General features: G+C 41.5%; 1 protein-coding gene across 1 annotated transcript in view; it reads right to left on the bottom strand.

The window, feature by feature from the left end:
- Positions 1 to 24,497, bottom strand: part of col5a2a (collagen, type V, alpha 2a) — a 62,348-nt gene that overhangs the window by 20,250 nt on the left and 17,601 nt on the right. Inside the window, exons 2-27 of the mRNA XM_035393918.1 lie at positions 20,060 to 20,272; positions 19,093 to 19,109; positions 18,954 to 18,986; positions 18,751 to 18,783; positions 18,290 to 18,343; positions 11,631 to 11,723; positions 11,105 to 11,188; positions 9,943 to 9,987; positions 9,722 to 9,775; positions 9,117 to 9,170; positions 8,967 to 9,020; positions 8,806 to 8,859; positions 7,360 to 7,413; positions 7,203 to 7,247; positions 6,989 to 7,042; positions 4,871 to 4,915; positions 2,952 to 3,005; positions 2,649 to 2,747; positions 2,506 to 2,550; positions 2,220 to 2,318; positions 1,417 to 1,470; positions 905 to 1,012; positions 591 to 644; positions 400 to 498; positions 224 to 277; positions 39 to 137 (exon numbers count right to left, since the gene is read on the bottom strand). Of these exons, the coding sequence (XP_035249809.1) occupies positions 39 to 137; positions 224 to 277; positions 400 to 498; positions 591 to 644; positions 905 to 1,012; positions 1,417 to 1,470; positions 2,220 to 2,318; positions 2,506 to 2,550; positions 2,649 to 2,747; positions 2,952 to 3,005; positions 4,871 to 4,915; positions 6,989 to 7,042; positions 7,203 to 7,247; positions 7,360 to 7,413; positions 8,806 to 8,859; positions 8,967 to 9,020; positions 9,117 to 9,170; positions 9,722 to 9,775; positions 9,943 to 9,987; positions 11,105 to 11,188; positions 11,631 to 11,723; positions 18,290 to 18,343; positions 18,751 to 18,783; positions 18,954 to 18,986; positions 19,093 to 19,109; positions 20,060 to 20,272 (1,751 nt within the window). The remainder of the gene's footprint in view (positions 1 to 38; positions 138 to 223; positions 278 to 399; positions 499 to 590; positions 645 to 904; positions 1,013 to 1,416; positions 1,471 to 2,219; positions 2,319 to 2,505; positions 2,551 to 2,648; positions 2,748 to 2,951; positions 3,006 to 4,870; positions 4,916 to 6,988; positions 7,043 to 7,202; positions 7,248 to 7,359; positions 7,414 to 8,805; positions 8,860 to 8,966; positions 9,021 to 9,116; positions 9,171 to 9,721; positions 9,776 to 9,942; positions 9,988 to 11,104; positions 11,189 to 11,630; positions 11,724 to 18,289; positions 18,344 to 18,750; positions 18,784 to 18,953; positions 18,987 to 19,092; positions 19,110 to 20,059; positions 20,273 to 24,497) is intronic.

The raw sequence follows: 24,497 nt of genomic DNA, 5'->3' as shown, positions 1-24,497 counted from the left end.
AGGAGGCTCTGGCTGTCCATGGGCGGGAGAACACGCACGTTAAATCCCTTTGGGCCTGGCAGGCCCATGGATCCAGCGGGTCCTCTGGTTCCGATGGATCCGGCTGGGCCCGGACGTCCGTCCTCCCCGGGACCCCCCTGAAAAAGGAAGCACATTCCTTACTTTGTCCTTGGCTTGACTGCCTGATGGTGGTGCAGACTGGGAGCGAGGCTTTCCAACTCACCAGCGGGCCTGGCTTGCCCTCCGCCCCCTGCACTCCAGGATTTCCCGTCAGGCCCTGGAAAGTGGGCACAGGTGTTAGGCCCGCTGTGCCAGATTGGGAGCCCGTAGCGTACACTCACACAAACTCAAGACGCGCCCGGGCGGCGCGGGTACAGAATCGAGAGGGGGTTTTCGTACCCGTGCGCCAGGGAGGCCGGGCTCTCCAGTGCGCCCCGGGTCACCAGAAGAACCTTTTGGGCCAGGCACTCCACCGGTTCCTCTGTCTCCTTGTGCACCCTGGAAAAAAACCACGGAGAAATGCCTCACTGTCGCGTCAACATTCACCGAAAATTCTTCCGCCATTTTTTGCAGACTGAAATATGAAGTACCTTAGGTCCAGGCAATCCGTCGGCTCCGGGAAATCCTCTGTTGCCAGGGGCACCCTACAATAAAACCAGAAGAGTTTTTCAGAAGAATTCCTGAATAGTTTTGACATGACGGGTATTCTTGAGACCAGTGACAGAAGCATTATTTCACATCAGATGTGCAGTATTTCAGTTTTTTCAAATGCCCACACAGTGAAAAATAAGCCTTCGGCATAGTGCGCACATCCCCTGTCAGACTGACTGCTGGAGGTCGTTTAAAAGCGTGGTTTCGCGGTGCTGGGGTACTCCATGGTGGGTGCGCGGACGGGCAGACTCACCCTCTCACCAACACCGCCCTGTGGACCAATGGAACCAGAGTCCCCGCGCGCACCTCTCTTCCCCTCCTCTCCTTGCGGTCCGAGCGGCCCTTGGGCACCGGGCGGGCCCTATGACACATCAACATCAACATCACATCTGACACAAGAGGACTGGGCCACAAACGCATCACACAAGTTAGGCAGGACTTTTATTTCGATTTTCAATGTAAGTGTAAACATAGCAACATTCAGGAACTTTGCTATTCTACTCTCAAAAATATGTGAGTGTAAATGTAAATGTAAACTTCATATACTATCACATTGCATTCCTAACTATTTATCCCAAGAGCATACAGCAGGCCCTGTGTCAGAAACACAGACATACAGCAGGTTGTTTTCTTTCTTTATAAAGTAGTAGGACTGCATTATCTGACTGTATGTGTTTTCCATCTCTGTAGATAGAAATAATAATAATAATAATAATAATAATAATAATGATAATAATGATAATAATAATAATTATTTGGTCTTACCTGTTCTCCTTTAGGCCCTGCCTCTCCTTTGAAGCCAGGCACTCCAATGTCTCCCTGAAACAGGTAGAGAGGAAGTGTGTTTACATGTGAAACGGACATGGTGTTACACCTGATGTGGCGAAAGACAGGACATGTGGGATACGAGTGAGAGAAAGGTGGTAGGATGGAGGTGGTATGAGGGAGGTGGCAGGAGGATTGTGGCAGGAGGGAGGTGGCATGAGGGAGGTGGCAGGAGGATGGTGGTAGGATGGAGGTGGTATGAGGGAGGTGGCAGGAAGATGGTGGCAGGAGGGAGATGGCAGGAGAGAGGTGGTAGGAGGAAGGTGGCAGGAGGGAGGTGGTAGGAGGAAGGTGGCAGGAGAGAGGTGGTAGGAGGATTGTGGCAGGAGGGAGGTGGCATGAGAGAGGTGGCAGGAAGATGGTGGTAGGATGGAGGTGGTATGAGGGAGGTGGCAGGAAGATGGTGGCAGAAGAGAGGTGGTAGGAGGAAGGTGGCAGGAGGGAGGTGGTAGGAGGAAGGTGGCAGGAGAGAGGTGGTAGGAGGAAGGTGGTAAGAGGAAGGTGGCAGGAGAGAGGTGGTAGGAGGATGGTGGCAGGAGGGAGGTGGTATGGGGGAGGTTGCAGGAAGATGGTGGCAGGAGGGAGGTGGCAGGAGAGAGATGGTAGGAGGGAGGTGGCAGGAGGGAGGTGGTAGGAGGAAGGTGGCAGGACGAAGGTGGTAGGAGGAAGGTGGCAGGAGAGAGGTGGTAGGAGGAAGGTGGCAGGAGGGAGGTGGCAGGAGGCGCCCGTCCGGTCGGCATTACCAGTTGGCCTTTCACGCCTGGCTGGCCGGTGCTTCCCTGGGGTCCCGGAGGCCCTGGAGGGCCAAGCAGACCTCCTGGCCCCTGAGGGCCAACAGCTCCCTACAACAGAGAGAAGAATCAGACTACCTACAAGACATGATTCACAAAAATACAAATAACAGGCTGCATATTTTACCTATTATCATATTGTATAATAATATACAACAACAGCTAATAATAATAATAATAATAATAAATACTTAATTAGGCATGGGTGATTTATTTGAATAGATAATTCTGAACTTACTATTGGTCCCTTGGCTCCTGGCCCTCCTTCTGTACCCGATGGACCCTGAAACCAGTGCATTTACTCATGAAAGCAGCTCTAAAAACATCAAAAAACGTAATTGCTTTGAATCTGTGTTGCTGCTGCCGTGTGAAGGTACGCACCTGTTGGCCAGCTGAACCAGATGTTCCCTGACGACCCGTCTCTCCCCTCTGGCCCTGGGGACCCTCTGTGCCACGGACCCCTGTGGGGCCAGCCTCTCCCTGAGGAACAGGAACGTGAAGTTCAGCCAACCATCTCAAAATGGCCGCAAAATAGTGAAACAAGGGGTTGCCAGTATGTTTAAATGCTGCAAGAAGGTATTAATTGAAGGGCATATTCATTCAGCGTTATTTATTGTTGCAATCTGAAAGTGGGCCACATTTAGTAAATAATAAGCATGTTGTTAGGGGTCTGACTTAACTCACCTTCATACCCGGGTTTCCTGGGAACCCTGGGGGGCCACTGAGCCCCAGAGGACCCTGAAATTACAGATGCTGCATGAGGAACTGATCCTACTGTAGTAGGCTACATATGGTGCAGTCTCTCAGTCAAAACAGCGTTACAAACTGCCATTACAGAAACACGCTCCAGTCACATGCTCATTACAGTAACACGCTCATTGCAGTAACACACTCATTACAGTCACACACTCAGTACAGTAACATGCTCATTACAGTAACATGCTCATCACAGTAACATGCTCATTACAGTAACATGATCATTACAGTAACACGCTCATTACAGTAACACACTCATTACAGTCACACGCTCATTACAGTAACACGCTCATTACAGTAACATGATCATTACAGTAACACACTCATTACAGTCACACGCTCATTGCAGTAACATGCTCATTACAGTAACACGCTCATTACAGTAACATGATCATTACAGAAACACGCTCATTACAGTCACACGTTCATTACAGTAACATGATCATTACAGTAACACACTCATTACAGTCACACGCTCAGTACAGTAACATGCTCATCACAGTAACATGCTCATTACAGTAACATGCTCATTACAGTAACATGCTGAGTACAGTCACATACTCATTACAGTAACACGCTTATTACAGAAACACGCTCATTACAGTAACATGCTCATTACAGTAACATGCTGAGTACAGTCACATACTCATTACAGTAACACGCTTATTACAGAAACACGCTCATTACAGAAACACGCTCATTACAGTAACATGCTCATTACAGTAACATGCTGAGTACAGTCACATACTCATTACAGTAACACGCTTATTACAGAAACACGCTCATTACAGTAACACGCTTATTACAGAAACACGCTCATTACAGTAACACACTCATTACAGTCACACGCTCATTACAGTAACATGCTCATTACAGTAACATGTTCATTACAGTAACAGGCGCATTACAGTAACATGTTCATTACAGTAACATACTCATTACAGTAACACCCTCAGTACAGTCACATGCTTATTACAGTAACACGCTCATTACAGTAACATGCTCACTAGAGTAACATGCTTATTGCAGTAACATGCTCATTACAGTAACATGCTCATCACAGTAACATGCTCATTATTGTAACATGCTCATTATTGTAACACGCTCATTATAGACACACTCGCCACAGTCACACTGTCTTTACCGCCATACAATACATACACAGTCATATACAGTAAGTAATATAATACCACATACTGTATGGCTTTAATACCATGGCAAAACTTTGACACTGTGCCATGTGTCATGTAATAAATTTAGTTGACTGGCTATAAAGACATACTATGCAGTATTTTAAACTTGCAAATATTATAAAGTAACCATGTTCAGTCATATCTATGGCGCACTGGCAAGCTCTCTGTCTTTGCGCACATGTGCTGAAACCGCAGTTCTCTGCCTGTATTTCTCCTTCTAAAATGCTTTCAAGACTTTTCCGGGTGTGGTCCTCTTTTCTGTGTGGGAAGGGGTGGGTGTGGCTACTGAGGGGTGGGATCAGGTTTCAGCAGAGTGTTTGTAGCCAATTAACTACCGCAATGGCAAAGGTGAAGGAGCACCAGTACAGAGATGCAAAACAACAAGCCAACAGGGCTCATTTGAAAACCAGAGTCAACAATGGAATCGCTTTTCTTTGATGGTGACAACTATCAAAAAATGAAGATATAAAAATAAAAACCAGATAAAAACTATAGAAAGGGAGGGGAGTGGGCGGGGTTTAGGATGGAGGAGGCGACTTCTTTGATTGCAAACACAGGATCAAAGCGAGGCTAAAAATCCTACATAGTATGCCTTCAATATACATAGTGATATTCAAAAGGAACATTTATAGTTAATATTTTGTACTTTCTTACCATTGGACCTGGTTTTCCAACATTGCCAGGTGATCCACGTGTGCCCTATAACATAAAAATAAATTCAGGAAATATATCCTAAATTGCAAAAATACAAAACGTTATTGCTCAGAGCACTGTCTGTAAATGTTATTCCTTTTTAATCATTATTCGTCATACCTGGATGTCAATAACATGTGTATAACATGTCATTTGCAAGGAATATTTCTAATACATTGCATAGGCTATTCCAGCTTCTTACAAACCAAGGTTGAGGTTGATCATGTTAAGTTACATTAAATGAGAATGCAGCTTCTCTGATTTAAACAGATATGATATTTACGGGATGGGGTTTAATGAATCAGATTTATCTGAGCTCATGAACATGATCATTCTTATCTGTAATGATTTAAACAGATACAATATGAAAAGGATGGAGTTAAATTAATCAGATTTCTCCGAGCTCATGAACATGATCATTCTTATCGGTAATGATTTAAACAGATACAATATGAAAAGTATGGAGTTAAATGAATCAGATTTCTCCGAGCTCATGAATATGATCATCCTTACCGGTAATGATTTAAACAGATACAATATGAAAAGGATGGAGTTAAATGAATCAGATTTATCTGAGCTCATGAACATGATCATTCTTATCTATAATGATTTAAACAGATACAATATGAAAAGGATGGAGTTAAATGAATCAGATTTCTCCGAGCTCATGAACATGATCATTCTTACCGGTAATGATTTAAACAGATACAATATGAAAAGGATGGAGTTAAATGAATCAGATTTCTCCGAGCTCATGAATATGATCATCCTTACTGGTAATGATTTAAAAAGGTACAATATGAAAAGGATGGAGTTAAATGAATCAGATTTATCTGAGCTCATGAACATGATCATTCTTATCTGTAATGATTTAAACAGATACAATATGAAAAGGATGGAGTTAAATGAATCAGATTTCTCCGAGCTCATGAATATGATCATCCTTACCGGTAATGATTTAAACAGATACAATATGAAAAGGATGGAGTTAAATGAATCAGATTTATCTGAGCTCATGAACATGATCATTCTTATCTATAATGATTTAAACAGATACAATATGAAAAGGATGGAGTTAAATGAATCAGATTTCTCCGAGCTCATGAACATGATCATTCTTATCTGTAATGATTTAAACAGATACAATATGAAAAGGATGGAGTTAAATGAATCAGATTTCTCCGAGCTCATGAATATGATCATCCTTACCGGTAATGATTTAAACAGATACAATATGAAAAGGATGGAGTTAAATGAATCAGATTTATCTGAGCTCATGAACATGATCATTCTTATCTATAATGATTTAAACAGATACAATATGAAAAGGATGGAGTTAAATGAATCAGATTTCTCCGAGCTCATGAACATGATCATTCTTACCGGTAATGATTTAAACAGATACAATATGAAAAGGATGGAGTTAAATGAATCAGATTTCTCCGAGCTCATGAATATGATCATCCTTACTGGTAATGATTTAAACAGATACAATATGAAAAGGATGGAGTTAAATGAATCAGATTTATCTGAGCTCATGAACATGATCATTCTTATCTGTAATGATTTAAACAGATACAATATGAAAAGGATGGAGTTAAATGAATCAGATTTCTCCGAGCTCATGAACATGATCATTCTTACCGGTAATGATTTAAACAGATACAGTATGAAAAGGATTGAGTTAAATGAATCAGATTTCTCCGAGCTCATGAATATGATCATCCTTACTGGTAATGATTTAAACAGATACAATATGAAAAGGATGGAGTTAAATGAATCAGATTTATCTGAGCTCATGAACATGATCATTCTTATCTGTAATGATTTAAACAGATACAATATGAAAAGGATGGAGTTAAATGAATCAGATTTCTCCAAGCTCATGAACATGATCATTCTTACCGGTAATGATTTAAACAGATACAGTATGAAAAGGATTGAGTTAAACGAATCAGATTTCTCAGAGCTCATGAACATGATCATTCTTACCGGTAATGATTTAAACAGATACAGTATGAAAAGGATTGAGTTAAATGAATCAGATTTCTCCGAGCTCATGAGCATGATCATTCTTACCGGCAGTCCTCCAGGACCCACCCGACCTCTCTCTCCTGGCATTCCCCTGGGACCCTGCAGAGGACATTAAACGGCTCTGCTCATAGGCCAATTTACAATTTGCATTTACGTGAGACAATAAAAAACAGATTTTTATTATGTTTTATTATTTTCGGGCTAAAGAAAATTCCATGACACGGCGCACTGTACTGGTTTGGAATGTGGTGACACGTACCAGAGGGCCAGGGCCGCCCAAAGGACCTGTGGGGCCAGACTCTCCCTGAGAGAGGAAACGCACAGGGGGGGAAACCAACACGCTGTTACCGTCATTTGATAAAAATGAAGCACACTGATTCAATATGAGCATCAAAATCACATGTGCGACCTTTTACCTTTGACCCAACAGCACCAGTTTCACCTCTAACACCAACAGGTCCTTGGTGTCCCTGTAACGTTAAAAGAACATCTGCATTAACATTTACACATGCACCGGCATTTGTGTATTTCATCGATGACAGGAAAAACACAACTGTGTTACAAGTCTTACAAGTGTCAAATTAGGTTATCTGAATGAATAAAATAGTGAAAGCTTCACAAAGCAAAACATCCCTGTATTACAGTATGCAAAGGAAAAATGTTGTCAGGATAGGATATTATTCCTGGAAGATGTGGAAGACACAATTGCAAGCTTCTTACAGATTTTTTATTAGTAATACATTCCGTTTATTTAGCCATAGTGAGTTACACCCATATGATATAATGGCCTTCCCGCTCAAGATGGCCCTAAGTAGTCTATGAGAAAGTTAATCACGCTGATGCTCACAAGTAACTGCAGGTTTTACCTGAACTGAAACAACCATCACACTAAGCTTTCCACTGCGCTTCTACATGTCACTGCTGTAGCAGTGCAGATTCAAGCAAAGATGTTAAGTCATCATGTTATGAAATGATAGGTTTATGCCCTAATATCTGCTCATAGCCCAAATCAGTGACTGCTTAGTATTTATATTTGAGTTTGTTATGTGAGCAACTCTCTCATGAAAGAAGTGTTTCATGACTTGTTCGTGTTGGATTAAATAAACTTCCTTCCAACCAATCAATTTCCACAATCATCTATATAAAGCATCTCTGTGTAAGTGCAGGGGAAGATACCGCTGCTGATTAAGATGGTGTCCTTTCATATTCAGCAACCGAATGCATAGCAGCAGAGTAAGAGTGAGACACTGAGTAGGGGATGGATGTGGTGTGGGTGAGCATAAGGGAGCTGTAAGAGTGAGAAACTGAGTAGGGGATGGATGTGGTGTGGGTGAGCATGAGGGAGCTGTAAGAGTGAGACACACTGAGTGGGGGATGGATGTGGTGTGGGTGAGCTTGAGGGAGCTGTAAGAGTGAGACACTGAGTGGGGGATGGATATGGTGTGGGTGAGCATGAGGGAGCTGTAAGAGTGAGACAGTGAGTGGGGGATGGATGTGGTGTGGGTGAGGATGAGGGAGCTGTAAGAGTGAGACACTGAGTGGGGGATGGATGTGATGTGGGTGAGCATGAGGGAGCTGTAATAGTGAGACAGTGAGTGGGGGGTGGATGTGGTGTGGGTGAGCATGAGGGAGCTGTAAGAGTGAGACATTGAGTGGGGGGGTGGATGTGGTGTAGGTGAGCATGAGGGAGCTGTAAGAGTGAGACACTGAGTGGAAGGTGGATGTGGTGTGGGTGAGCATGAGGGAGCTGTAAGAGTGACACACATTGAGTGGGGCATGGATGTGGTGTGGGTGAGCATGAGGGAGCTGGATGAGTGACATACACTGAGTGGGGGATGGATGTGGTGTGCATTTATACTCACTCTGTGGCCTTTCAAGCCTGGGGGGCCGGGTGTCCCTGGAAAACCTCTCGCCCCCTAAAATATATCACATTGTTAGTATGCTTCCTCAGAGCGCAAACAGCTACACATGTAACGACTGGAGATGAAGAGGAAAGACTGGAGTATTAGAACGTGGACCTTACCGGAGAACCAGGAAATCCCCTTTCTCCAGAGTTTCCTGATTTCCCCGACTCTCCCTGTAGGGGGATAAAATTGCATTGGATCATTTTCAGTATCTTGTTTTGCCAAGCATACTCTTAAAAAGAAAGGGCAAACAGATTATAGATACTCACATCTTCACCCATTTTGCCCGGAGGACCTTCAGGGCCTCTAGGACCAGAAGTACCCTACAATGAGGAAATAGAACATAGATTTACCTCAACACAAGCCCTACAAACACATCTGAGACACATCAGCCCAAAGGTTTTATCTCAACACAAACCCTACAAATACATCTGAGACACTTCAGCCCCAAGGTTTCATCTCAACACAAACCCTACAAACACGTCTGAAACACACCAGCCCAAAGGTTTTATCTCAACACAAACCCTACAAACACATCTGAAACACATCAGCCCAAAGGTTTTATCTCAACACAAACCCTATAAACAAAATCTGAGACACACCAGCCCAAAGGTTTTATCTCAACACAAACCCTGCAGACACATCTGAGACACTTCAGCCCCAGAGTTTCATCATGGTGGATCTCAATATGGACAGTCCAGTGGTGTTCAAAATGGAGAAGACACTCACGATGGTGCATTCAGTTCAGTATATACCCTGCCCACATCTGTCCGATGAGGTCATGCATCCTGTATACTGTTATCTTACCACAGGCCCCAACACAATGTTATTCTGCAGTACTTTGAAAGGGCTGGAATTGTGGCTTCATTCTTACCATGTATCCTGGATCGCCAACCTCACCAGGAGGGCCCTGAATCCCTGGAGGCCCCTGAGAGAGGGAGGAAAGAGAGAGAGATGAAGGGAGAGAGAGAGAGAAAAGAGAAAGAGATTCCCCATCTGTATTTATTTTGAAATCCATAGCCATTGGAGCATTCTTTTTTTATTTGTTATTATTACATTTGTGAACGTTTTAAGAATGGGAACTAGTTGACTTACAGGTTGGCCAGTAGGTCCTGGAGGTCCTCTAACTCCAGCCTCCCCCTAACAGACAAACACCGAAACCCAAAGAATAAATCACATATCTAGGTAGACACATATTACCCCTTAAATATACAGTCATATATCAAGATATTTACAACAGAAAAACATGGACACTAAGTGCCTAGGAAGCACACCTGCCTGTGCAAGAAGCAATAAAGTCATGCAATAAAATAATAAAATCAAATACAGAAATATTATTCAATAATGCCATGGAAAATGATTTTTTTTCCCAGTAACAGTCATGGACAATTATTACAGAGTAACATACAGTCATGGAAAAATAATTTTTACTGAGTAACATAGTCCTGGACAATGAATTATTACTGAGTAACATATAGTCCTGGAGAATGAATTATTACTGAGTAACATATAGTCCTGGAAAATGAATTATTACTGAGTAACATATAGTCCCGGAAAATGAATTATTACTGAGTAACATACAGCCCCGGAGAATGAATTATTACTGAGTAACATATAGTCCTGGAAAATGAATTATTAGTGAGTAACATAGTCTTGGAAAATGATTTATTACTGAGTAACATAGTCTAGGAAAATGAATTATTACTGAGTAACAGTCCTGGAAAATGAATTATTACTGAGTAACATAGTCCTGGAGAATGAATTATTACTGAGTAACATAGTCCTGGAGAATGAATTATTACTGAGTAACACATAGTCCTGGAGAATGAATTATTACTGAGTAACACATAGTCCTGGAAAATGAATTATTAGTGAGTAACATAGTCTTGGAAAATGAATTATTACTGAGTAACATAGTCCTGGAGAATAAATTATTACTGAGTAACATATAGTCATGGAAAATGAATTATTACTGAGTAACATAGTCCTGGAGAATGAATTATTACTGAGTAACATATAGTCCTGGATAATGAATTATTACTGAGAAACATATAGTCCTGGAAAATGAATAATTACTGAGTAACATATAGTCCTGGAGAACGATTACTGAATAACATATAGTCCTGGAGAATTAATTATTACTGAGAAACATATAGTCCTGGAGAATGAATTATTACTGAGTAACATAGTCCTGGAGAATTAATTATTACTGAGTAAAATAGCCCTGGAAACCAAAGCTTCTGAAGTTCTGACTCACCCTTGTTCCAGGGACCATAGCAGTTTGACCTGCTGCTCCGGACTTCTCATCAAAGCCTCCTGACATCTGAGAGACCAACTCACCCTGAGAGAGGAGTGATATTACAGATAGTGAGTGAATGAGGAGAGTGATATAGATCAGTAAAACTACAGTGATTGAGTGAATGAGCACAGTGATATAGATCAGTAAAACTACAGTGAGTGAGTGAATGAGGAGAGTGATATAGATCAGTAATACTACAGTGAATGAGTGAATGAGCACAGTGATATTGATCAGTAATACTACAGTGAGTGAGAGAATGAGGACAGTGATTTAGGTCAGTAATACTACAGTGAATGAGTCAATGAGGAGAGTGATATCAATCAGTAATACTACAGTGAATGAGTGAATGAGGACAGTGTTATAGATCAATAATACTACAGTGAGTGAGTGAATGAGGAGTGATATAGATCAGTGATACTACAGAAGGTGACATTAAAGTGTCATTAATTGTCCTGTTGCTAAATTATGGCAGACAGTAGCATACCCCAGGATGTGATGGGTGTCCAGGTGGTCCTGGCTCTCCTGGCTGCCCCGGGACTCCTGGCTCTCCATCATACCCAGGTGAACCTCGTGGACCCTAAAAACAGATGTCAATCAGTGGATTCGTCTCTAATTTGGACCATGGATGCATATTGAAACATTCTTTCTGTTTCAAACAACCTATGTCTGTTTTGTTTTTGTTTTTTTTATTTCTCAGCCTCCAAACATCTTTGACTTTCATTAGCACAACTCTGGTCCTCAGGTTGACACATGCCAATAACAGACTCCAAAGGCAATCAAAAGCCTAGAATCAAGACTCTATACTGAAAACTCTCTTACACCGGCACTAAGGAAGCAATGCAGCACACCTGACTAATCAGAAACACCAGTGACATAGTTTGTCTCAAACATTATGACACCCTGAAATGAAGGCGCTGTTTATATATATAGTGTAGTATAATGGGTAAGGAATTGGTCTTGTAACCTAGAAGTCACAGGTTCGATTGCTGAGTGGAACACTGCCATTGTACCCTTGAGCAAACTACATAACCTGCATTGCTTCGGTATGTATCCAGCTGTATAAATGGATGCAATGTACATGCTACGTAAGTCGCTCTGGACAACATCTGCTAAAGCCTGTAATGTACTAACACAGATTGAAGCTAACAACTTTTATTTTATGACATGGTCATTAGCCTGCGGGTTAAATGTAACCATATTATTGGTAAAGGTTAGGGCTATGGATAGTGATGTAAAAGTCTGGCTTCATTGGCCCCCAGGATAGGTTGAACCACTGATAATATTAGCCATTTTATGACTTGTTCATTGTTTTTTTCTTTTTCATTGTTTTGTCTGTTTCAGAATGACTCTGCTAATTGGCTACCTTGTTGAATTAAAATGTGGGCCTAGGTCATGCTGCATGCTCAATATCCCAATTTCAGAACGAAAAAAACCCCAGAAATCTGCATCTCTTTGAAGGCTTACTGAATCTTCTCATTTAATTGGACGTATCAGGACACCCCCTGGTCTGGGGCTGTTTTCATAGTATGTGTTGGCCCCTTGGTCCCAGTAAAGGCAAATATCAATTGTACAGCATACAATTATATGTTGGTGATTCTGTGCTTCCCCAACATTTTGGGGTTGGTCCTTTCCTGTTTCAGCATGACATTGCCTCCAGGCACACAGTGAGGTCCACATATAAATGGTTTTGCCAAGAACGATGTGGACGAATTTGACTGGCCTGCATACAGCCCTGAACTCAACCCCATCCAACACCTTTGGGATCAACTGGAAAGCCAATGGCGAGCCAGGCCTAATCACCCAATCAGTGGCCAACCTCACTAATGCTCTTCTGGCTGCAGTCCCTGCAGAAATGCTCCAACATCTAGTATAAAGCCTTCACAGAAGAGAGGAGGTTGTTATACCAGAAGGGTGGACCAACTCTATATTAATGCCCATCATCTTGAATGAGATGTTGGATGTCAGGTGTCCACATACTTTTGGCCATGTAGTGTATCTCAAAAAAAGTTATCAAAATGAAAAACCCAAATTTCTCATATATAACATTTTTAGCTGTAATTTTAAGCTTTAAGCCTATTGGCTACATTTGAGAAAACACAATTTGTAAAGCCTGGCTGTGTACCAAGTCATCATATCAAAGTGATGCCAAGCTACAAATTACTTTCTCTAGTACATTTCACAGAAATTAAACAAGAAATAATCCAAAGCAATGCTACACATGTTTTCCTACATTTGTTCATGTACTGTAACTTGGTAACTGTGATTTGTCATCTTGCCAAATCATGCGATCATTTGATTTCTTCATATTTTGTGTCACATCAATGAGATAAATCACTCAGTCTGTGTTTATATAAAATCATTTGTATGACTTTTGTATTCTGTGCTTGAAAGTTACACACTTGATAAGGCATACTGTATCTAAGCACACCTTATGTTTTGATTAACTGATGTTTTACATTATAACTTTACAACCTTAGGAGTACTAAAACATAATTTACAATAACGAAACTTTGAGTATATCACATGAAGATCAGGACAAATGAACACATACTTCATGAACCTGTAGTTTTTAACTGTGAACACTATACCGAACTATACTGTAATACAGAAACTAATTACATAAAATGTTCTAAGGTTGTACTAAGTTTCATGCACTCTTTAATGTTGGGGAATAAACGTCATCTACATTCATCTACATGCCCTCTGCCAATCAAGCATATTTTAGACAATAACAGAGAGATGGCATTTAGTGAATGACTGGCACCTGTCATTCTACTTACTGGCTACTGTACATCTGAACAGATGTCACTCAACATTGAAACAAGAACAGTAGGAGCCAGGTAGTCAGCAAAAGGTGATGGGTTTCAATCAGCATTGAAAATTAAACTGTACGTGGAACATGTCTCTGAGTTAACTGGGTGCATTATTAGTTGTCATTAAAAATGGCCTGGAAAAGCATTAGCCAACAGCACAAAAAGCTGTTTAAAACACAACAAACAGCCTACTCTTGAGTCTGACTCAATCAGTAGCCAACACTGAGAACCAGCTGCTTGTCCTGACATCCAGGTTTCGAATCGTATCTTTTTCGCAAGGTCATTTCATTTCACAGACATGTTTTGCTGTTGTAGCAAGTAAACACCCAGTCTAATTACAGAGGGAATCAGATCGTTTTACTGCTGGCTCCTTATCTCTATAACCAATTAGTGCTTATTTGTTTATTATCAGTTAGCAAGGGAGCCATCTTCAGAGAGAGTAAATAAAGGGGGAAGCAGATGGTTATGTTCAGGTTTGTTTTATTTGAAAGGATACGTGTCATGCTTACTGAGTGTTTCAGAATGAAGATGGCTTATCCCCAGTCCTCACATTAATGTTGGGAGTACTAGTGCTGATTGGAAGCCAATTCTGTTTCAAAATATGGGAATATATGGAGCGTGCAGTTTATTCTGTACTCTTCCTTTTTCATCACAAAACTCTAAGAATACTGAATACTGCTCATCAACTTTGTCAAGTTTTTTGCTACCCTTAATGGTGCTTTGCTCTCAAAGATTAAAATGAGCCCTTGGTTACAGGGCACCTTCAATATAAGCCATGGTGCATGCATGGTTACGCCTTATGAAAGGAGTCTATTCCAGATTCCAAGTTTCCCAGAATCTGGAATCAGTTCCCACCACTGCTTGTTACCACAGACAGAGTGGTGCTAATAGTCTAATGGCTACGTATGTACCAGCTCAAGCAACAGCATTTCTCTAACCAGCCAGTAATGTTTGCCATTTGAAATTTTGACTCAGGGTAGCATTCGGCCAAATGATTAAGATTGCCACTCTTTGGTTTCTAAAATGCACATGCCGTATATACCTTGGCTGTTAGCTAGACAGATCAGCTGTCACGCAGTTAGCTAGCAAAACAGCCAGCTATCTGACTAGGCTTTATTGTTAACTAACAGTTAACCCAGTTATCAAACAGGTCACCTGTCTCTGTATCTGTCTTTCTGTCAGTCTGTCTAACTGTATTCGTCCATCTGTCTGTCAGTCTGTCCGCCTGTTGCTCAGTCTGTCTGTTTGTCAGTCTCTTTGTCTTTCTATCTGTCTGACTGTGTCTCTTTGTCTGTCAGACTATCAGTCTCTGTCAGTCTGTAAGCCTGTCTGTCTGTCTGTCTGTTTTGTCTGTCTCTGTCATCTCTCTATCTGTCTGTCTGTCTGTCTAACTGTATCTGTCCATCTGTCTCTGTCAGTCCGTCTGCATGTCTCTCTGTCAGTCTGTCTGTCTGCCTGTCTCTCTGTTGGGCTAGCTGTCTGCCTCTGTCAGTCTGTCTGACTGTGTCTGTCTGTCTTACTGTCTGCATCTGTCTGTCTGTCTCTTCCAGTCTGTCCACCTGTCAGACTGCAATCTGTCTGTCTACCTGATTTTGTCAGTCTGTCTGTCTGACTGTGTCTATCTGTCTGATTATTATTATTATTATTATTATTATTATTATTATTATTATTATTATTATTATTTTACCTTTATTTAAGTATTTAAAAAGGTTGGCCAACTGGGGACTCAATTCTCTTTTGCTGTGATGACCTGGGAAGTATAAGTGGGTCTGGAATGCAAGGGAATGTGCAGCCAATCAGATGTAGTGGATGATTAGGTGGCCAGAAAGTCATTCATTCAAAGGAATTTGACCAGGATGGCCATTCTCTTTTGGAACGTACCATGAGCTCCATACAGGTTTGGAACCTCTGAACTTCTGTCACTGACTGCCAGCACTGTGTTCTCCCCCAGCACTGCTGTACAGTGGACTGTGTGTGTGTGCATGTGTGTGTGTGTGTGTGTGTGTGCGTGGACATGTATTACTATCTTTGTGAGAACCAACACAAAGGAACTCTGTGGGCTTACGTGTGGTGACAGACGTCAGTGTCTGTACGGAGTGAACATCTCTGGTCAGTGCCAGACGCTCGCTGTTGTGTAGGAACGGGGCGTAGCCTGCAAGGCCTAATGTGGGGGATGGAATTACTTCCATTCCAATAGCGTCCAAGCCTTTGTGCACTTACCAGGTACCATAACAAGAACGCATTCAAAGGACAAGCCCTTCCCTTCAGTTTAATGGTGTAGGAAGCCAGATAAAAAGGAACTACAGTGAACTACAGTTCACTAACCCTGCCACCGTTTACCAAAGGCAGGTGTTCATATCGTGGCTGCAGCAAGTTCAGTCCAGCTGCATGCCAATAAGGAAACACTGGAAATGTGATTTCAATTGGTCAGTTACCAAAAAAGGTATTACTGGATGGAGTAGGTATTACTGGAGGTATTACTGGATGGAGTAGTATTAACGAGTGCAACACTTCCATTGATTACCACCAGCCTTTGCTAAGACGCTAATGAAGATGAAACTGGGTTGCAACGGTCCGAATTAAAGGGCTGTCACCTCACGACAACTAAAGCAAACACTACAACAATATACGCTATGTAAGGCCATATTTATAACTCGCTAAATTACGCATGTAACAGCATTAACAACAGTCTATGTTATAAGCAAAAAGCAAAAACTCATAACTAATGGAGTGTCATGTTGGCTTGCTATACGACAGTTGATACATGCTACATGCCACATGGGGTTTAAACTGTGTTCCCTCTAGTCTAATTATCATAAGTCCCATATGTTTCTTTAAAGGGTTCGGTTACATTGAGAGATTGCTTCCATCCCGCTCCTGCTGGGTCTGTTGAATTGTACAAGGACAAACCCCCTCCCAACACAAGCAAACCCAAAAAGCAAACGCCCCCCATTTGTCAGATAAAACGAAGTATTAATTTTCCCAGAATTCTTTTGTCACTCTAATTGAGCGAATCAAGTCGTACCTCTTGTCATTTTAATGTTTGGAGTTCAGGTCATACATAACTTCATGCTATGCAATTGTACCACATCAAAAGGACAATGTTGACTTTTCCAGTAAACAGTGTCTCAAGCAGAGTTCTTTTGGTTACCATGTGCTTCAGGAATGCATGAGGATATCCAGAAAGCTGGAAGACATTCGCAGTTATACTAGTTTGTTCCACAAAGTGTCGTACATTGTTTTTCAGTGCCTAGTGCTGAAGGCCAATCGAGGACCTTATACAGAACAGTATGTGTATGTACTACTACTGCTACACGACAGACTTCATTGAATTCAGTATAAGCCAGAGAATGCAGATATGTACCTTTACTTTAATTCTATCACAGCCCTCTAGCTGTCTCTGCTTCTCATCCGCTAACAATCAATCCCTTCTCCGGCTCAATAGTCAATGATAGCAGTTCAACTGATTAGCAATTTAATTTTGTGATTGCACTTTGTTCTGTATTGCTCTCTGTCTGAATTCATAGAACGTTAATAGTGTGATGTAAGACCCATTAATCTGATCTACCAAACAATATGCAGTGTAGATCTTTGTGAAAGAGTGCAGGTTTTCTGAAGTATGTTTGCCAGACGTTATTGCAATGTTGCACTCGTAGTCAGGGTGATGTAAAGCGTATCAGAGGTTTTCCTCCTTAAGGTGAAAGTCCATTCTTTGTAATGACGGAATCCATTGTACTCAGTTTCATTATATCTAACAGTTTGCATTCTGTGACACGTTGCGCAGAAAGCTACATCCTCAGACACTCAAGAGAAAGCTCAGGAATAGCAGCACATATTCAGATAGCTGTCATTGTTGTTAGTCACACAAATTAAATGAAACAGAGTTGCTACCATCAGAAAAATGTAAGATTTCTGCCATTTATATTGCAAGATCACAAGCTCCTTCTGGTACGGTATTATATGGCCTAGTAATGTTTTTAGTACGCTTGTACGGTACTTGAGACATGCACTGTCCTTGTTAAAGGCTATGTTGAAACCCAGCTCTCCAGCATCCGGTTCCTTTTGACACCTGTCACTCCACCAAACTGCCCACATGGCTCCATTTCACCACAAACAATCAAATGATAAAATAGACTTAAAGAGTGGCTCAATCCCTCCTCAATAACTGATAAAACGTTACATCTCATCAGTAAATTTTTTATTTTTCAGTTTGCTTACTCAGTAAAAGTTCTCCTGTAGATATGTAACATATGTATGTAAATAGAAAAAATGTGGAGTACATTTTAGAAAATGAATTTTCCAGGAAGCAGAATGGTTTCATTGACCCTACCGGTCTTCCTTTGGGCCCGCGGTCCCCTCGAAACCCTGCCGCTCCGGGAGGGCCCTGTTTATATCAAAACCAAAAGACAACAGAAAGGTCATCTCTGCTCTTCTCATTTCACTTTTCAAATGAGCTCATTAGCAATTAAAATCAAACGGATATGAGTTCAAGTTAATCATTCAATTTGTGAATTCTTCATACATGCAGCTGAATCAACATCCCATAGTTCTATTTGTCTTATTGATTTTATTTAAATTAGGAGCTAATCCTCTTCCAAATTGTGAAGTGGTATTTGCATAGTGGAACTCTATTGCCACCTAGTGTTACAAACTAAATGTGAACATCTGCACACAAGTGAGGCACCAATATTAAAACAGTTAAATCATGTATTTTTCAAGAGTCGGTGCTGTGTGCAGTTTTTACCATTAATATTTCAGATTGACAGTAAAATGAATCATAATTATGCTTACCATTGGTCCTCCACGACCCCTTATTCCGACGATCTGAAAAGCAGAGGAGACAAACAAACACATACTCTGAACACTCAGCCAACAGGCACAATCCCTAAACGAGGCCAGATAAAACCCAAATTATCCTGTGCATCTGCACAAAAAACCTATTCAGAAATCATGGGAAAATCAGCAAGTTCCTTCATTTGGAGAAGTGTACTTACATACGGCACATCTCCAGGTTCTCCCTTCTGACCCTAAAATTCAAAATAATTCAGTAAAAGTTTTGCAGTTTAATAATATTATCATATTAAAACTAAGAGAAACCCACCTGTGAAGTTCAAGTTAGAGGTTGTAGCTCACCTTAAATACCCTTCCAGCTGAAATGACAAAAAGATGTGTAAGCACAGTTTGTTCACATGTATATAAATCTAGATTAAATAGTTTTCAGACCCACTATTCATTGGTGGATTAATATATATTGATGGATTAAAAATGTACTGCTCATGTGTAACAAAACAAATATAAATCAGTAAATTAAAGGTAGATTTTCCGCAACTAAAACACAGGCTGGAAAAAGGAAAATGGCTACTTGAATAGCTTTTTTCTTTTCATCAAGGTCTGAGTCATGATAATGAATATGTGGTGCAGCGTATCGACTAACCAGGTCTGAGTTATGATAATGAATATGTGGTGCAGCGTATCGACTAACCAGATCTGAGTTATGATAATGAACATCTGGTGCAGTGTATTAACTAAGCAGGTCTGAGTTATGATAATGAATATGTGGTGCAGTGTACTGACTAACCAGGTCTGAGTTATGATAATGAGTATGTGGTGCAGCGTATCGACTAACCAGGTCTGAGTTATGATAATGAATATCTGGTGCAGTGTATTAACTAACCAGGTCTGAGTTATGATAATGAATATGTGGTGCAGCGTATTAACTAACCAGGTCTGAGTTATGATAATGAGTATGTGGTGCAGCGTATCGACTAACCAGGTCTGAGTTATGATAATGAATATCTGGTGCAGTGTATTAACTAACCAGGTCTGAGTTATGATAATGAATATGTGGTGCAGCGTATTAACTAACCAGGTCTGAGTTATGATAATGAGTATGTGGTGCAGCGTATTAACTAACCAGGTCTGAGTTATGATAATGAGTATGTGGTGCAGCGTATCGACTAACCAGGTCTGAGTTATGATAATGAATATGCGGTGCAGCGTATCGACTAACCAGGTCTGAGTTATGATAATGAGTATGTGGTGCAGCGTATCGACTAACCAGGTCTGAGTTATGATAATGAGGTGCAGCGTATCGACTAACCGTTGGTGTTGCCTCCGCTGTTGCTGGAACCACACACAGGACAGCACTCCCCTTCGGGGACGGTCGGATTCTCGCAGTCGGTCACCGTCTCACACGCATACTCGTCACAGAGGATGGTGCCGCTGTCACACACACAGATCCGGCATGGCTCCGGTTTCCAAACATCCCGATTGGTGTAGATCTGCCCATTCTCTGTACAGCTCAGGTCATCTCCTACACACACACACACACACGCACAGGAAGATGAGAAACATTGAGCCATAGGTTACCCACGGTTAAACACATGTGCTTTTGCAAAGTGCATCAAAGCGTAATTATATGAATATAACTCATCATGGTGGGTGAATTTTAAAATGACTGCTGTAAATGTAGACTTGCATTAAAGCATATGTTGAGCATTTTTTCCAACAGAGCTGGAAAGCATATTAACAGTGTTAAAACAGCGCATGTGATACTGAAGCCCATGTATCTGTGATGACTCCTACTTCGGTTTCCAGGTAAACAAGTGTGGCCTTTCACAGATTATTTGCCATAGCCTTACATAAGTCTTTATTTTAACTACTAAATGATGAAAACTGTTAGAAAGACAAACTCTTTAAATCTTAAGTCAGTTATTGGCAGATGTTACTCTAGTAGTAGTTATTCAAACACCTGCTTTATAGCAATGACAGTAACTTCCCCCATTTTTTTTTTCTATGAAGAATTTAAAAAATCAACACATCTGGAACAAAATTTATCACAAGAAATGTATTGCTACTTTATAACTTATGCATTGTGGTCCTGGCTAGTATTTACTAAGGCCATTTAATATCAGTGCTGCAAAGCTTTTGCCTTTCACAACACCTCACACTGTGTCAGTCCCTATTTGTATACAGTCTATGGTCAGTTTGTGTTTTTTGTAACATGGCTTGTTCAGTTCCAGTTATTTTTTATTTCAGGCTGTAAAACATTCATGAAGTGTGTCCTGTGTGTTTTACTACTGAAACTGTTCCATTGTTAAAGTACAAAGGAATTTACCCATGAAGGGTGTAGCCCCTTAAATTTAGAGCTTTGACCTATTTCACTTCCAAACACCAGGTGTCACCCCTGAGCGTACGTGTCAGACAAATGAACTGAAGAAATTCTGGGGTGATTACATACTTTTCAAAGCAATTGTGTGCTCTGTTATTGATACTGTTATTGCTTGATTCGTTTCCCCATCAATTACAAAACATTGAACCTTCTGGTTAATGGCCGTTTACTGCACGAATAAGAAAGCGTCTGAACTTCCCGCAGATAAGGTTGGTCTACAATATGAAAACAATTCATTCAATCACGACACACACAGATTACAGACAGATGTCATCTTCGCAACCCTGTTTCATGCATTATCCTGGCGAACTGGGGGCCGTAACGAATTAACCGCAATTGCTGTTGGACGATGTATATCTGAATAGCTGTTAATTTTAAATAAAATCTAAGATTTTTGAAAACAGTGGATGGAAGTATTTTATCGTTTGCTTCTCGGCCCACATTACCAAAACACTTGTGCAGTTAGTCAGAGCATTTCTGTAAACAACAGCTCCTTTCCCGCTATCTCTGTGGGAACAGGAGGGAGGTCACGCTGAGTCTCTGCCAGTATGGCTAAAGACGGCCAGAATCTCACGAGGTAAAGCTCCCTAAACATTTTTATGTGACCTATTATAGTTTTTATTATCACCGTTCCGTTTGCACCAACCAACGGTGCTGCCCGGAACCCGCTCTTGAAACCCGAGTTCAAGTTTGAGAGCAAACAGCGCTTTTGTACGCCAAAAGAAAAGACTAGATGCACTGCAAACATCAGGATAGGATCCCCGCTCAGCTTTTATTTGCATTAGAAGCACATTATCTCAGATTTATTACTGAAACATTTGCTGTTCCGCATTCCAGATGTGCCCAAAATTGTGACGTGTCTGCATTTAGAGTCTCCTCAGCTTTATCCCAGACCGGGTAGGCCTATGTCCGTTTAGACGCAGCGATAGATGCTTTTACATGTGCAGACTGCCTCGGAATGAATGCCATCTAACTGCGACAGACCGCACTGCGAATTAAACAAAAAGCTCTGAACGTGTCATTACGTAAACAATCAGAGCGTAGACTTCACATCTGTGCTCTTTTGTTCAAAGAGTATGTTCCGCTGTAATCCCCGTGATTCTTTTAAAATTGGGGATTCCGCTGCACTTCTGATTTTCAGAACCGCAGATCTGTAAGAACTCGTTAAGAGAGGCGGAGGAGACCCCCGCCCTGCCCATCCCACAAACCAATTTCTGTTCTCTTATTTCTGATTTCTGTTTTCTGTCAGACGCTGTAAAAGCTCCAGTAAACATGACGACTGAGAAACGTGATCCACGTACAGAAATTGTGTCCCCCCCCCCCCCCCCCCCCCCAAACACCGTATCCATAGCAGCCTTTGAACTTGATGTGCACCTGACAGAATTCTTTTACAAACAAAAAACCCGGCATGCATATAGCAAAACCCGATCGTTAAACACGTCTATTCTTGTCTAAAACTAGTTACACTAACGAAAATTGATTTAAAAAATAACGGATGAACCCTCGTCTTTGTGTCAACCGGAAAGGAAAGTTAATGCAGTGCTTTATGAATTTTCCCCTACTGAAGTGGAAATACTCGTAACTTTCTCTCAGTGTTTGGGGATTTGCTGTTATAGCCAGAATCTAGAGGTTAAATGACCGATGTCTGTGGAAAGAGTGAGTCAGATGTGCTTAAGCTTCCTTTTTTAACCATAAGGGTGAAATTTGGTGACACGGTCAGAATATTTAATACGTTTAATAAATTTGCTTCATTATTCTGTCTGTGTCAATATATTAATAATCCCATTCGTCACATTTATGGCGTTTTTTTATTCTGAACATTCAAATAGAACATTAATTATTGAAAGTATGAAATGTTTGTCTGCACTGCTGAGAACGTGTTGATCCTTTCAGAAAAGGGGCATCTCTCTGTAAGGTGTGGACTTAGAGCTGAAGGAAATTTTTACGATGAATCTGTGGGCTTGTTTTTAAATGGCTGGTGTGTCGGGCAGTAGGCATAAATCAATAAGCCATCCTGGCCTGTCGTCCCTCTGTAATTAGCTTCTAATGAAGTCGGGCAGGATTGTCACATGTTTCATGAGCCGCGAAGTCCCTGTCGGTGCCCCTATCCTGGGTAACGTGACTGCAGACATGTTTATAGACTCCTGATGCATTAAAATATGGGAGAGGTTGCAAGCTTCCTTCTATTACAGCTAACCAGACCAGCCTCACTCTTCAAAATGAAAGAGAATGGTATCACTCCAGGCCTTTATGGAGGTTTGTTTATGATACAATGAGGAGTGCAGTTTCCTTTTACATTATAAGCATCCCTAGTTAACCCTTTGAAGAGTTTGTTTGTTTGTTTATTTTCAAAATGCAGTGTTTAAGAACTCCATTGCTTTCAATCAGCAGTAGTGATTGTTACATCAGCATTAGAACGTTCCATTGAGAACATTCTAAAGGCTTATTGGAGATCTCACACCGTAAAGGGTTAAAGTACATTTCCATAAATCTGATCTTGTCAGAATGGGGACATAATTTCAGTACTTTGGGGTAAGAAGTCATCTGAATAGCAACTGAATATAGTTTTGTTTTTTTTGTTTTTCAAAAACGCTGTTGTTTATGGCTGCAACATGCAAGACATTTTCTCCCACACGCAAGTCTGTGCCTCTCTGGGGTGTAGCATGGACTGCAGCCAGGAAACTTAGAGTAGCCCAAGACATGCCTGTTCTTCTCTTCTCTCTTTTTTGCTCTGACGGGTTTTGCTCTCTGAGGTTTAAGCTCAAATGTGGTTTAGCCATCTGGGCTGATCAAGGTGAAGTCCACCATTACACTTTCATATGCACACGGTTAGCGCTAGCACAGCTACTGCCCTGGTGAAGTCCACCATTACACTTTCACATGCACACGGTTAGCGCTAGCACAGCTACTGCCCTGGTGGAGTCCACCATTACACTTTCATCTGCACACGGTTAGCGCTAGCACAGCTACTACCCTGGTGGAGTCCACCATTACACTTTCATATGCACACGGTTAGCGCTAGCACAGCTACTGCCCTGGTGGAGTCCACCATTACACTTTCATATGCACACGGTTAGCACTAGCACAGCTACTGCCCTGGTGGAGTCCACCATTACACTTTCATATGCACACGGTTAGCGCTAGCACAGCTACTGCCCTGGTGAAGTCCACCATTACACTTTCACATGCACACGGTTAGCGCTAGCACAGCTACTGCCCTGGTGGAGTCCACCATTACACTTTCATCTGCACACGGTTAGCGCTAGCACAGCTACTACCCTGGTGGAGTCCACCATTACACTTTCATATGCACACGGTTAGCACTATCACAGCTACTGCCCTGGTGGAGTCCACCATTACACTTTCA

This window comes from Anguilla anguilla, chromosome 15, assembly GCF_013347855.1.
Source record: "Anguilla anguilla isolate fAngAng1 chromosome 15, fAngAng1.pri, whole genome shotgun sequence".
Lineage (NCBI taxonomy): Eukaryota > Metazoa > Chordata > Actinopteri > Anguilliformes > Anguillidae > Anguilla > Anguilla anguilla.
This window is presented reverse-complemented; position numbering and strand designations above follow the sequence as displayed.